This window comes from Bos javanicus, chromosome X (assembly GCF_032452875.1).
Source record: "Bos javanicus breed banteng chromosome X, ARS-OSU_banteng_1.0, whole genome shotgun sequence".
NCBI classification, from domain to species: Eukaryota; Metazoa; Chordata; class Mammalia; order Artiodactyla; family Bovidae; genus Bos; species Bos javanicus.
Window position 1 is genome coordinate 87,527,010 of NC_083897.1, and position 13,601 is coordinate 87,540,610.

The 13,601-nt window shown below is 37.9% G+C and overlaps 1 protein-coding gene and 1 pseudogene across 3 annotated transcripts in view; one reads left to right on the top strand and one right to left on the bottom strand.

Moving 5' to 3' along the window:
- Positions 1-13,601, top strand: part of JADE3 (jade family PHD finger 3) — a 138,330-nt gene that overhangs the window by 102,890 nt on the left and 21,839 nt on the right. For all 3 annotated transcript variants that reach the window (XM_061409878.1, XM_061409877.1, XM_061409879.1), the window contains exons 5-7: positions 2,917-3,107; positions 6,297-6,508; positions 11,014-11,181. In XM_061409878.1, the coding sequence (XP_061265862.1) occupies positions 2,917-3,107; positions 6,297-6,508; positions 11,014-11,181 (571 nt within the window). The remainder of the gene's footprint in view (positions 1-2,916; positions 3,108-6,296; positions 6,509-11,013; positions 11,182-13,601) is intronic.
- LOC133242220 (histone-lysine N-methyltransferase SETMAR-like) lies at positions 387-2,499 on the bottom strand (annotated as a pseudogene).

The window sequence follows — 13,601 nt, forward strand, 5'->3', positions numbered from 1 at the left end:
TGAAAAAAATATTCTATAATTACCTCATAAAGCATGCACCAAAAAGCACAGCATATTTAATCTCATGGACTGTGGAGAATTCATACGCATGTCTTGGCCTTTTCAGTTGGGTTCATTTCAGTGGGAAGCAGGCCTCATTTAGCATTTCCCAAATTTTTAGCTTCCATTAATTATTTTAGAGTTCTACTTTTTCCTCAAATATTTTATTGCCTTTGGCTTTAAAAGCTCCATATGGTTTTTTAAAAATTAAAATATGTGATTGCATATAGTTATTTTATTCAACACACATTATTTGGAATCATAAGTTTCTAGAAGAATGCTTAGGAAATGTTCACTCTATATTTACAGAGTGGACTGTGCCTCTGTATATTAGGTTGGTACAAAAGTAATTGCATTTTCAGACCATGAATTTTAAATCATTATAACTAGGCTCAAACACATCTTTATTAATCAAAATAGGAACCATTACAATCAACACATTTTTGCTAACGAGAAATAGGTTTATTTATTCCTGTAGTGCAAAACTCCATGCTTCAGGATTCAGTGAACTCAGAAAGTATTTTCTGCCTTCTGCTGGTTGTGGAAGTGTTTTCCCTGAGAAAAGTTGTCAAGATGCTTGAAGAAGTGGTAGTCAGTTGGCTAGAGGTCAGGAGAATATGGAAGATGAGGCAAAACTTGATAGCCCAATTTGTTCAACTTCTGAAGCATTGGTGATGTGATGTGCAGTTGGGCAGGCATTGTCGTGGAGAAGAATTGGGCCCTTTCTGTTGATCAGTACCAGCTTCAGGTGTTGCAATTTTTGGTGATCTCATCAACTTGCTAAGCATATTTTTCAGATGTAATAGTTTTGCTGGAATTCAGAAAGCTGTCGTCAATCAGACCAGCAGCAGACCACCAAACAGTGACCATGACCTTTTCTTGGTGCAAGTTTGGCTTTGGGAAGTGCTTTGGCACTTCTTCTCAGTCCAACCACTGAGCTGGTCATCGCTGGTTGTCATATAAAACCCACTTTTCATCACACATCACAATCTGATCGAGAAATGGTTTGTTGTTGTGTAGAATAAGAGAAGAAGACACTTCAAAATGACAATCTTTTTTTATTTTCACTCAGCTCATGAGGCACCCACTTAATGAGTTTTTTCACCTTTCCAATTTGCTTCAAGTGTCGAACAACCATAGAATGGTCAATACTGAGTTCTGCAGCAACTTCTCATATAGTTGTAAGAGGACCAATTTCAATGATGCTCTGAATTGGTTGTTGTTACTTCTGATGGCCAGCCACTATGCTCCTCATCTTCAAGGGTCTTGTCTCCTTTGCAGAACTTCTTGAACCACCACTGCACTGTATGTTTGTTAGCAGTTCCTGAGCCAAATGCATTGTTGATGTTGTGAGTTGTCTCCCCTGCTTTACAACTCATTTTGAACTTGAATAAAAAAATTGTTTGAATTTACTTTTTGTCTAACACAATTTCTATAGTTCAAAATAAATATAAAATAAACAGCAAGTAATAGGGCATTAGCAAAAAACATAAAGCAAGAAATGTACATTAAAATGATGTGTAACATAGCCATGTTTATTTAAGGATGTATTCTAATATCAAACAGCAAAATTCAACAGTGCAAAAGCACAGTTACCTTTGCACCAACCTAATATAGTTATGTGTATTCATATGAATACATTAATGTTTATGAATCATTCTACATACATAGTAACTCTAAAGTAGGGAAACTGGCTCCAGAAGCCTTCCAGAGAAACAGTTTTCACTATTTTATATATGTATATATATTTCTTTCTCTCTTTTTTAGATGGCTTACCCTGTTCTTTGTATATCTATGTCTTTATTTTTTAGATGGCTTACCCTGTTCTTTAAAATTTCCAGGGAATAATTATTCAGATCCCCTCTTGGTTATGTGTTCTAATACTTCATGTAGCATCTAAAACATTGATTATGGAGCCAGTCATTGGTGTGAGAATTTCTGTTTCTTCCCTTATTTGGTTTCCTTGCCTTAGGATCTTAAGTATCAGGAGAGGTTAGGGGAAATATGGGTTGACTCAGGCCTGCTAGATAATATGTTGGAAGAATGGGAATCTTTCATCCCATTGCCTTATCCTGGCCCAGACTTACATTTATGGTTGATAAATGCCTTAAGTTTGTATAAATCTATAGCTTCTTGGCTTTAACTCATCTGTATAAATAGTGAAAATAAGAGATATAAAAATAACAATGGCATTATTAATCATCCAGCTTTTACTGTACACTGTCCTAAGCACTTTATGTATTTTATTTCATATAATCATCATAATAACCCTATAAGTTTGATACTATTATAATTTATGATTATCATCCTTATATTTTAGCTAAGAAAACTAGACTTTATAGAAATTAAGTAATTGCCCAAGATCACCACGTGAATGAGTGGAAGTGAAAAACAGATGGTGTGAGTCTATAGCCTCTACTCTTTACTACCATCCAGTATGGCCTCTATGATAGAAAACATGAGTTTAGCTAAAACTTACCTTTGGTGTGGAATCTGGCTGTGCCTTTGTACAAGTATCACTCCTTCTGCTATTTCCCCTTCTAAATAAATGTGGTGGCCATTGCACCAAGAAGGCACAATGCAACATTTTATTAGAATGAGTGGTAGTAGGGACTTAGGAGCCGTGGGGTAAATGAAACATTTCATTAAAAGTCAGAATATTCACAGCAAATGACAAAACTGGATTTGCAGAACCATTTGCCTTCTAAAAAGGGGTCTTATCATGCCTTTCAGTTGGCAGAGCAGGGGATTTCCCCAGGGTGGGGAAGGATAACAATTTAGCTCCACTGCATGGCCTGAGTGCTGTCTAGCCATCCAGTCAGTGCATGGCATCTCTCATTCATTGATTGTTATCAGTGTCTTTTTTTGCTTTGCTAGGGTTATGGCCGACAAGAAAAAAGAGGTCCTGTTTGTCCGGCCCCGGAAATATATCCAGTGCTCCAACCCAGAGACCACAGAGCCTGGCTACATCAACATCATGGAGCTGGCGGCATCTGTGTGCCGCTATGACCTAGACGACATGGACATCTTCTGGCTCCAGGAACTCAATGAAGACCTCACAGCAATGGGTAAGTTGTTTCCTCACATGTAACTTGTTCCTTGTCTGAATTTGTTATTTTTTTTAAGTTGTCAGGACCATTTAACTTGCTTTCATTCTGTGGCTTCCTTTCTTTTCTGGGCTCTTCATTTATTTTCCTCTTGAATCTTAATGAGGCATTTCCTGAAGTGCATAAATATATTGAGGTAGAGCAGTGGTATTTAAATCTGACCTTTTCTTTCATTGTTTATGGTAAATATCACAGATCAGAGATGGCATGTAGGTTTCATGAGGCCATTTCCCATTTCTGAGTATGAGACTTGTACTGGCTGGACTTCGGGTTGAGAAGGATTCTGAGACTGGTTCTTCACTCAGCCCTGGAAAGTACTATGATCAGTGAGCAGGGCCAAGGGTAGTGGCACCTCTAACATTGCCACCTAATGTCAAGAAGCTCCAACTTTAGCATTAGGCAGCACCACTGCAACTGACAGGTTGATATGACCAAGGATGCCTTAATGAAGGACTTAGAATTTTGCTGCCTGGAAGAAGAATGGCAGGCCTAAGGCAAAACATCCCCAAAGCAGTTCTTAGCTACCTCAAGTGAGTTCTAAAGTTGTCGTGCAACTCTCAAAATATAGAATAAAATGAAGCAAAAACAAGCAAACAAAAAAATTGGAAGTAAACATAGTAGTAATTTTAAAGTAAACATATGCCATACAGTACCATACCAGCAATGTTTGGAGATTCTGGGCTGAAAGGAAGTTCACCTTATACTTACACATAGTTCTTTTTGACCTGTCTTCCATCTAAACAGTGTTTAGGTCCAAGCGGTCCTGTGAAACTGGGTGGTTCTTAACTCTCTGTATGAGATACAGTAAAGGATACATTTGCTTTTGTTTGAATCACATTTGTTCATTGTTAGTACAGGGATCAGTGGTTTTCCTTTTCTTCCCTTTTTTTTCTCTCTTTTGAGGTTGGTATCTGAATGCATGTGAATAAAAAATTAAAATTATATTAAATTCAATTTGGCATGATAGTGATAGTTATTCTGCCAGTAACCGATACTTACTTCTTGCTTTTTAAAACTTTTTGTTTAGTGTCTTCTCTTGTTCTACCTTCTAAGAGGAAAGAGAGGAGTCAAAATTTTAGGGTGGGAACCCCAAAGAAAAGGGAATAAAAAACTGACAGAAAGGGAAAATGAGAGTATGAGGGTATAATCAAATGGATCGATGGCTCAATGCACAAATGTATTTATGAACCATATAGCATTCATATACACTGAAGACATTACAGTGCTGCCTTCAACATGACACTGCCTTATAACAAAGTCCCTTTGGTATCTCACATTAATTCTCTTAGGATGAGTTTTTTTTTAAAGATTTTTGAAACAGTTTTAAGTCTGAAGAAAAGCTGCAGATTTAATACAGTATACATACCCCTCATGCAGTTTGTTTCCCCTCATGTTAGCATCTCACTTTACTATGATACATTTGTCAGAGCTAAGAAACCAGTGCAGGTACAGTGCTATATTACCTAAATTCTAGGCTTCGTTGGGTTTTCACCAGTTTTTCCACGAATGACCTTTTTCTGTTCCAGGATCCCATCCATGATACCACATTGCATTTAGGCTTGAATGATTTTTTAAAAGAGGATAACTTTATCTCAAGCCTTCCTTTAGAGTGATATTGTAGTAAGGTTTTAAGAACTTAAAATAGTTTTAAAAATAATATTAACTTCAGCATGTTTTTCATTCAGATTAAGGAATTCTAAAAATTGAGAGCTTACTGCATACTATACTATACATACTATACTATACATTGCACTGTACTAAGCAATGTAGGAACATGATCTCATCTCTGCCTCATAAGAAATCAAGAGTTTGGTATTATTATCCTTATTTTTATAGATAAGGAAGCTAAGTCCTAAAGAGGGCAAATAACTTGTCAAAGCTTCAGTTCAGTTCAGTCTCTCAGTCGTGTCTGACTCTTTGCAACCCCATGGACTGCAAAGCTTATGTAACCAATATGAGGTCAAGTGGGAATTTGAATCCAAGTGTTTTTTTAACCAGATACTATAGTCCTTCACTTCATGGGGAAAAGTGTGTAATTTGTCTTGGCTGGAAAAATTAAACATACTTCCTGAGTAGTTTTTGGTTTCATAAGTAGCTACAGCATTGAAAAGGTAGTTTATGTGAAATTCTAAAGTTCCTTAGGGTCTTATATTACAAATTAAGTGAAATATTTGGGTAAATTTGTTTTGGATCATTTTGAGAATTACTCCTGAGTTTATAAGCTGTTAGGGTAAATTCATGTGAGCTCTCACAAAATCATCAGTCCCCCTAAAAAGAAAAATGTTAGTTGTTATCAATAGCCACCATATGAATCTTTGAGTTGGGTTATTATGTATAGAAGACTGAGAAAAATTAAAAGTATAGAAGGAAAAGGAATCAAGAGGCAAAAAAAGGTAATTTCAGAATTTCCAATTAGATTTGTGAATGCTAATAAGTTTATTTTATATTATAGTTTGTCATTAGAAAATATTATTGAATTTTCTAAAAATCAGATTTGAAAAACAAGTATTTCATATGTGTAGTCACATATACAGTACCTAGAATTTTCTTTTATGACTTAATACATTTTTGTATGAAAATTTCCATTAAATGTGCTCATTGGAACTAGTTTGCTGAGAATGAATTGTTATTTATATCCAAATAGTTACATGATTCTAATTATTATACTATAAATTAAAGTGTTCAAAATTACAAAGTTCAGTGAAAGTCCTCCCTCAGTGGGACTAAGAGAAAACAGATTCAGGGGAGTTCCCTGGTGGTCTAGTGGTTAGGATTCCAGGCTTTTACTGCCATTGCCCAGGTTCAGTCCCTGGTTGGGGAACTGAGATCCTGCAAGTCAAGTGGTGCAGCCAAAAATAAAAAAGAAAGAAAACAAATTTAGGAGGAGACTGGCTAGGATTTGGACAGAAAATTGAAAGGGTCAGTGTATGTAACTTACAAGGAATATGGTGAAATGTATTTCTCCTTTCATGTCTCAAACACTAATTTTAGAACAGCTCTAGTAAAAGATTCTTTAAAATCTGGTTTTAAAATCAGAGATGATTTTATCCTTTAGAATCCCCACACCCTTGCTTGCACCGGGCTCACAGTAGGTGATTTGGGAATGACAGCTGACTGATGGGTTGATTGATTGTTTGTATTTCTGTGCAGGTTATGGGCCAGTTGATGAGAATCTTATGGAAAAGACAGTAGAAGTCCTGGAACGCCATTGCCATGAAAATATGAACCATGCTATTGAGACAGAGGAAGGGCTAGGCATAGAGTATGATGAAGATGTGATCTGTGATGTGTGCCGGTCTCCAGACAGTGAAGAAGGGAATGATATGGTGTTCTGTGATAAGTGTAACATCTGTGTGCATCAGGTTAGTGAGAGTGGAGACCGCCACCTCCCCACGGTCACCCTTTCTGAAGCTCAGTGATGATCTCCAGCACCCATATCTGGGTAGCAACTTGCATTTAAGGGTGAAAATACCAACTTGGCCTGGCTGTTCTCCAGTAATTCCTTTAGAAATAATACTTCTTATTAACTTTAATCCAGGGGGCTAAACCCAGGTCTTTATTGTGTATCATCATGCCCAGGCCATTGAGATCGCCTTGTTCAATACTTTTACAGTACCCTGGGGTATCTCCTTGCTACCTGCCTGGGAGTGTCTCCTCTGCCTTGGAGTCCCTTTTATATCATCAGGTTACACCCATGGTCAGTAACCTTGGTGAGTTTACACTTCCTGTATCTGGAAGTGCGGACTCCTCATCCTGGCACCCAAAGCTCTCCTCCATCTCCCAAATATACCACTCTCAGAAAACTTGGTCCACTCTACTTTTAAACAGTAGAATTTTAGGATTGTAAAAAACTGACCCACTCCCTAATTTTACAAATAATACCAAGAGAAATGAAGTGACTTTACCCAACCTCTTACAGCCTTCTCCCATTTCTGGTTAACAAAACTTCACATATCTTTCAAGATCTAGTTCAAGTCCTTTCTTGAAGTCCCTTACCCTAAGTAATTTTTCACCCTTTTGAACATGTGTGTTTCATTCATTTCGTTAATTTATCTAGCAAATAGGTATGCAACACCATCCACGTACCAGAACTCTGCTGCATGCTGAAGACACAATGATGAAGAGGCAGACAAGGTCTTTGCCCCCAGGGAAATCAGTCTGGTGTAGGCTCTACAAGGAAACTGCCCACTGAGCATAGTATACCAAGCATGTTTGTAGATAGAAGTCCATGCTGCTGTAGAAGTGCATGGGAGGGATAGAGGTTGGGGATAACTTCCAGGAGGTGGCACCCAAGCTGAATCTTAACAGCTAAAGGGAAATGCCAGAAAAAAACAGCAGCATGTGTTCAGACAGAGAGGAGAACATGTTCAGGTGGGGTAGTAAGAGTAGGCAAAGTATGTTAGAGGCAACTCTGAGCAGTTCAGAACTGTGGAGAGTGATGGGGTCAAGTAGGGAAGGCATGGAGAGTGAGACTAGAGAGGAATACATGGAACATGTGAAAGGCCTTCCCTGATAAACTAAGGAACTTCGGTTTTGTCCTGTCAACCCTGAAGGATATGATTTGTAATTCAGAAATGTCATTCTGGCTACAAAATTATTAAAATGATTTAAATAATACAGGAGAGAGAAACCAGGATTTAAGACTTTAATTCTCTGGGCCACCTAACCTAACCCTTTGTATTAAAAGGTATTCAGAATTATTCTGTAATCAGTTGGGTCTCTTTCTTCCTTTTACTTGCATCCTTTTGGAGTGAATTTTGAAAATTTATCTTCACTCTATCAGGTATTAGCATTTATGTCCCACCTTTAGTGACAGAGAAAATCTTTATCACTTAAGTATGAACTTAAATATATAAATACCTGACAGCACAGGTCCACAGCCCCTTCTCTGCATTTCCAGAATTTTAAAGCTGTGAAAACTATAAGTTTTGTTTGTTTGTTTTTTATATAAGTTTGATACTAAATGATTTGAGGGAAGATGCAGGACTTACCCAGTGTGAGGCTTTTTGTAGTCTTTAGTCCATTTTGTGAAAATACTCATATTTTGTTAGAGAACTATTAATGTATTGTATTTGATTATATGGTACTGCCCTGATCCCATTATTGGGTTATATAATATGCCAATATAATATGCCATGTATATACTGTATTACTTTCCTGAGATATGCACAGTTCTAAATTTCCTGATGTTTCTTACCCTAGAGTTTTCAGATAAATGATTGTGAATCTTTAGTAGATTTGAAGGTAACAGTACCAAGATCATGTGTATATGTTTTCTGTATTTTTCCTTCACAGTTAGGACAAAATATTAATGAATTATTTCCAGGTTCTTTGGGTAACAAAATGTAGCATAATAATTCTCCTTAAAGGTATTTTACTTTGAAAACATACCCAGTAATGACTATAAATGGTCCCTTTCCTCACGTAGAAAGAAATGACAATAACACATGACCAGGCCTTGCAGAATATAAGCTGGTATGTATTAAAGCTGAATGTTGGTGCCACACACAGTTTCATGTAAGAGAATTCTTCCTAAGTGAGTATGTTCACTTGAATTCTAAAGAGATACTTAGGTTAGAGCTCCCTCTGTTGACTGAAAAGTGACTTTAAATGATTTGGAAGATTTGGTTTACTTAACAGAATTGGGGACATGTTGACAATTGTTTTTATTAAACATAATTTTTCTTCTTTACTGCCACCATATTATATCAAATATTTGTTTCTTTGTGACTACAATACACTTATGGTCAGTGCTATAGAAGAGAGTTTTATTTTACATCAGTAGATTTTGGATTTTAAAAAGAACTTAAATTTTTTTCGTTAAAAAGTGTGAAAATTGGGACCATTCCAAGTCCCTTAATGTGTTCCATTTTCTGCTTCTTAGCCCAAATATTGAACACTCAAACTGAGGCCTAAATTAATTTACCTGAAGGTACATGCTCATAGTTTTTATACCTATCATATATATAATGTTTGGCACTAAATTTATTAACCCCCTGAAGTTATATGTGAAACATATGTTCGTGCATGTGGGCAGTTTTTTTAAAAATAAGAGTCCAGCCTTCATAATTTTATAGTCTAGGAAAAGTTGAGAGCCACTACAGTGAATTACAAGCTTCTGTGATCTTATGACTAGGAATAAGTCTACATAAGAGCTCAGTAAACGATTTGCTACCCAATAAAATGGCCATATAATAAAGGGTATTCCTAGAACCAGCTACTGGTTTTTCTTCTGCTCATCTGAAAGAGGCTCTATTTTAGGGAGGAAGCTTGCTTTCATTTCTTTGCAGACTTTCTGAATTTCAGAAAAGGAAAAAGCTTTGAAGGTTAGGGACCTTATAAAATGATGTCCTGCTTTTGTGAGAGCAGCCTAGTTAGAATCCAGCTTCAGTTCTTGAGTGAAATGTATTTGTTCTACCAAACCACCTACTCAAGCTCAGCATAGAGAGCCATCCAGATAAATTGATGATAAAGAACCTACCCCAATGACCTTACAGTATCACTGAGGAGATAAAACATAACAGTTAGAGAAGAATACATGATATTGACCAAGTACCCCTTATGAAATGGGCCTTAAGTAGTTTGCCAACCCCTGGTTTTAGATGGGGTTGGGGGTGGGAGCAGAAGGAGATTTTAGAGGCTTTATTGCTGTGCATTGGTATGAAGACTATAGCAGCCAAATAGAAGGATTGAAGGTATGAAGGAAAAAGAAGAGAATTTAGAAATAAATCAGTCCAGGCATGATATGAATAAGGACTTGGGTGGAGTAGTTGTGGTGGAGATGGAGAAGATGTTCAGAGTCTAGTGACGACTCTGAAGGGAATATTAGCAAGCCCAGGGACAATAGATGAAGGAAAGTGGATAATAGGGATCAAGGAATTTGGATCTGGAAGCTGCAAAGTATGGTGGTGATATGGATAGAGTTTGGAAAGGGGCTTAGACTAGTTGGGGCTAACATTGATAATGACTGTTGGAACTTGAATCTGAGCTGTGGGTGAACTCTCTGGGGCAGGCACAGACTTTGAATCTGCAATGGTGAATCAGTCATTGGTAAAGGTATGCTAGGCCACCTGGGGAGCCAAGTGGCCCTCAGCTATAGTCTCTAATGGTCAGGATTGAGCAGTAAGGGGGAAGGATGGGTGAGATTAGAGGTAGTGAAAAGGAAATCTAAAATATTACACAATCTAATCTCCCTCCCCCCACCCATAGTAGTTTATTTATTTATTTATCCATCTTTGTTCTGTAAGGAATTTGAAGTGGCTTCAAGAACTCATTATGGAGTATTGTGATTAGTCTAATATTGTGTTCAGTTTAGGATCCATTAAGTCCCTTTTTCTTCAACCGAAGCAAGTAATTGCTCCAATTTGTTGAGAGTGCTTTTTTTATGCACCAGGCACTATCAGGCTCTTTAACATTAGCTCATTTGCTTTTCAGAAGTGTCATTCTGCTTATTTCCTAACACTTTTTCCTTGATCACAACAGTGCATGACATACAGACATTGTTCAGTAAGTATATGACTGACTAATTATAATACATAAGCATTGAGAAAGCTTTAGAAAATGGAGGTAAAAATAAAAAAAAATGTAATCACAAAACTCATAACAGTTGGGCTAACCTTTGTGTGTATATCCTTCTAGTCTTATTCTGTTGCCCTTAAATCAATTCTCATATAGAGACATGCTGATCTTAACAGATGCTAGAAGTTGCTTTTTATTTTGAGTGTTTTAAAATTACTAAATCCTGGATATGAGCTTGTTTGACCTTTTCTCCTAAAAGTGGAGGGTACTCTGTGACTGTGTACCAGAGCAGACATTGACCCAGTAAGTAGATGCTAACCATTCCCTGCTCTCCTTCCCGTGCCTCCAGGCCTGCTACGGCATCCTCAAGGTCCCAGAAGGCAGCTGGCTGTGTCGCTCCTGTGTCCTGGGCATTTATCCACAATGTCTGTTATGTCCAAAGAAAGGTGGAGCCATGAAGAGCACCAAAACAGGGACTAAATGGGCTCATGTCAGCTGTGCCCTATGGATTCCAGAGGTATGAATTCATCCAAGTCTGTGAGCCATTTGTTCTCCCACAACATTCAAACTGACTCAGGCTTTGTAGAGATGCTTCATGCCTGCCCATGATTCTGAGTTGATAATGGTTTGCCTTGACCTCCGTCACATCCTTCTTGGATGCATGTGAGCCCATGCTAATTAATTTATAGGTGGTACTACCAGTGGTATTGGATAAATTTGGATGAGAGAAGAGGGTATGAGCAGCAGATTTTTTAAAATGTAAAACCTACCTTAAATACCACCAGGGTTATTCCCTGGTGGCTCAGATGTTAAAGAATATGCCTGCAATGCAGAAGACCAGGGTTTGATTCCCTGGGTCAGAAAGATCCAGTGGAGAAAGAGAATGGCTACCCACTCCAGTATTCTTGCTTGGAGAATTTCATGAACATAGGAGCCTGGCAGGCTGTAGTCCATGGGGTCACCAAGAGTCAGACACAACTGAGCGACTGACACTTTCATGTTTCACTTTTGCCAGTGGTATTGGATAAATTTGGATGAGAGAAAAGGGGATAAGCAGCAGATATTTTTAAGGTAAAACCTACCTTAAAAGTAATCCCTGGTGGCTCAGATGGTAAAGTGTCTGCCTATAGTGCAGGAGACCTGGGTTCGATCCCTGGGTTGGGAAGATCCCCTGGAGAAGGAAATGGCAACCCACTTCAGAACTTTTGTCTGGAAAATTCCATGGACTGAGGAGCCTGGTGGGCTATAGTCCATGGGGTTGCAAAGAGTTGGACAGAACTAAGCGACTTCACTTTCACTTTTCACTTACCTTAAAAGTACCATATCTTGGATTTCCCTGGTGATCCAGTGATTAAAAGTCTGCCTGCCTTGGGTTCAATCAGAGGACATGAGTTCAATCCCTGGTCCAGGAAAAATCCACATGCACGGGCAACTAGGCCCGTGCACCACAACTACTGAACCCGCATCCTCTAGAGCCTACAAGCTGCAACTTCTGAACTGAAAATCCTAGGTACATACTACGGTATTCTTGTGGATATGTGTGCTGAGTCTGACTTTTTTCGACCCCATGGACTGTAGCCCACCAGCTCCTCTGTCCATGGGATTTCCCAGGCAAGAATACTGGAGAATACCCCATTTCCTACTCCAGGGGATCTTCCTGACCTAGAGACCAAACCTGCATTGGCAGGTGGATTCTTTACCACTGCACCACCTGGGAAGCCCTCTTATGGATACAGAAGTCAGTATTTTTTTTTAATTTGAGTAGTGGTTTTGTTTTTCTTACTAAGAACATCCAGCTAATAGACATGTGAAATGAACTCTGAGGTTTCTGGCCAGAGAATCATTAATTTCCAGTAGCAAATTCCCTAGCTAATAAAGCAGATTCTTTCAAAATATTAAGTCTGAAAAAAATGTTAAAAGTCTGGAATATGACTCAGAAAGAGTTTTTTTCAAAAGAAGCTTTCTCACCATTGACCTTCTCTTATGGTTTCTAGTACCTGATTTCTAGTACCTTTGGGCCTGTTCAAGATGTCCCTGATCTTTCTACTGTTGCTTTCTTGATGTGGGTGGAACTTGTACTCATTTGACTGTCCTTATTCAATGGTCCTTCACTTTTTTAAAGTTGTTTCTTAAGAACACATTATATATTTTTAAAGAGAAGGAAAAGAAAACACTTCTTACCAGAAGTTGCTTGACCCCTTATTTTCACTCACACACACACACACACACAAATTTCCATCTTTTTTAAAAAAGCATTTCTTTCAGCACCCTCTCAAAGACTTGTTTCACTTTTAAGCTACTTTGAGTACGTCGTTAGGACTCTGCTTCTACTGCAGGAGGCACGGTTCAATCCCTGATCAGGAAACTAAGATCCTGTACACGTGGCATGGCCAAAAAAAATGAAAAATAAATAAAGCAAGCAAGCTACTTTGGCTGGGAGAATAGACTAAGCTGGTAATAGTTACATGATTTTAAAAACTGGTTTTAAAATGTTAACATCCTCATCTTTTCTACTTATGTGCTGCAGATTGCTACTACTTTCCAATAATATTATGTCACTGCCTCTGTTTTTCATTGTTCATTAGTTAAATGAAAAAAAACAAGGCATATGGCACCATCTCAAACATGTAAGAGGTGCTAGATTTTGTGAATCTTAATTCCTTTCCTCAGTAGCTTTCTTTGGTTCCTAAGTAAAATGTAGATATCTTTGATTCATTAAGGTAACCATGCTTAGTCTCTACTTCTGCCCTCTCCTCCTATATATGAATTGTTTATATTACTGGAAATGATTGAAGGCCTGAGCAGTGGCTAGAGACAGGTTTCATTTATTCTTAGTTCCATAATAACCTTAAGAGATATGGCTCACCTCATTGTTTTGATGTTCTGAGCTGCAAATAATACCACTCATGGTTTGTGAAAGGTACTTCTGCAATGCCT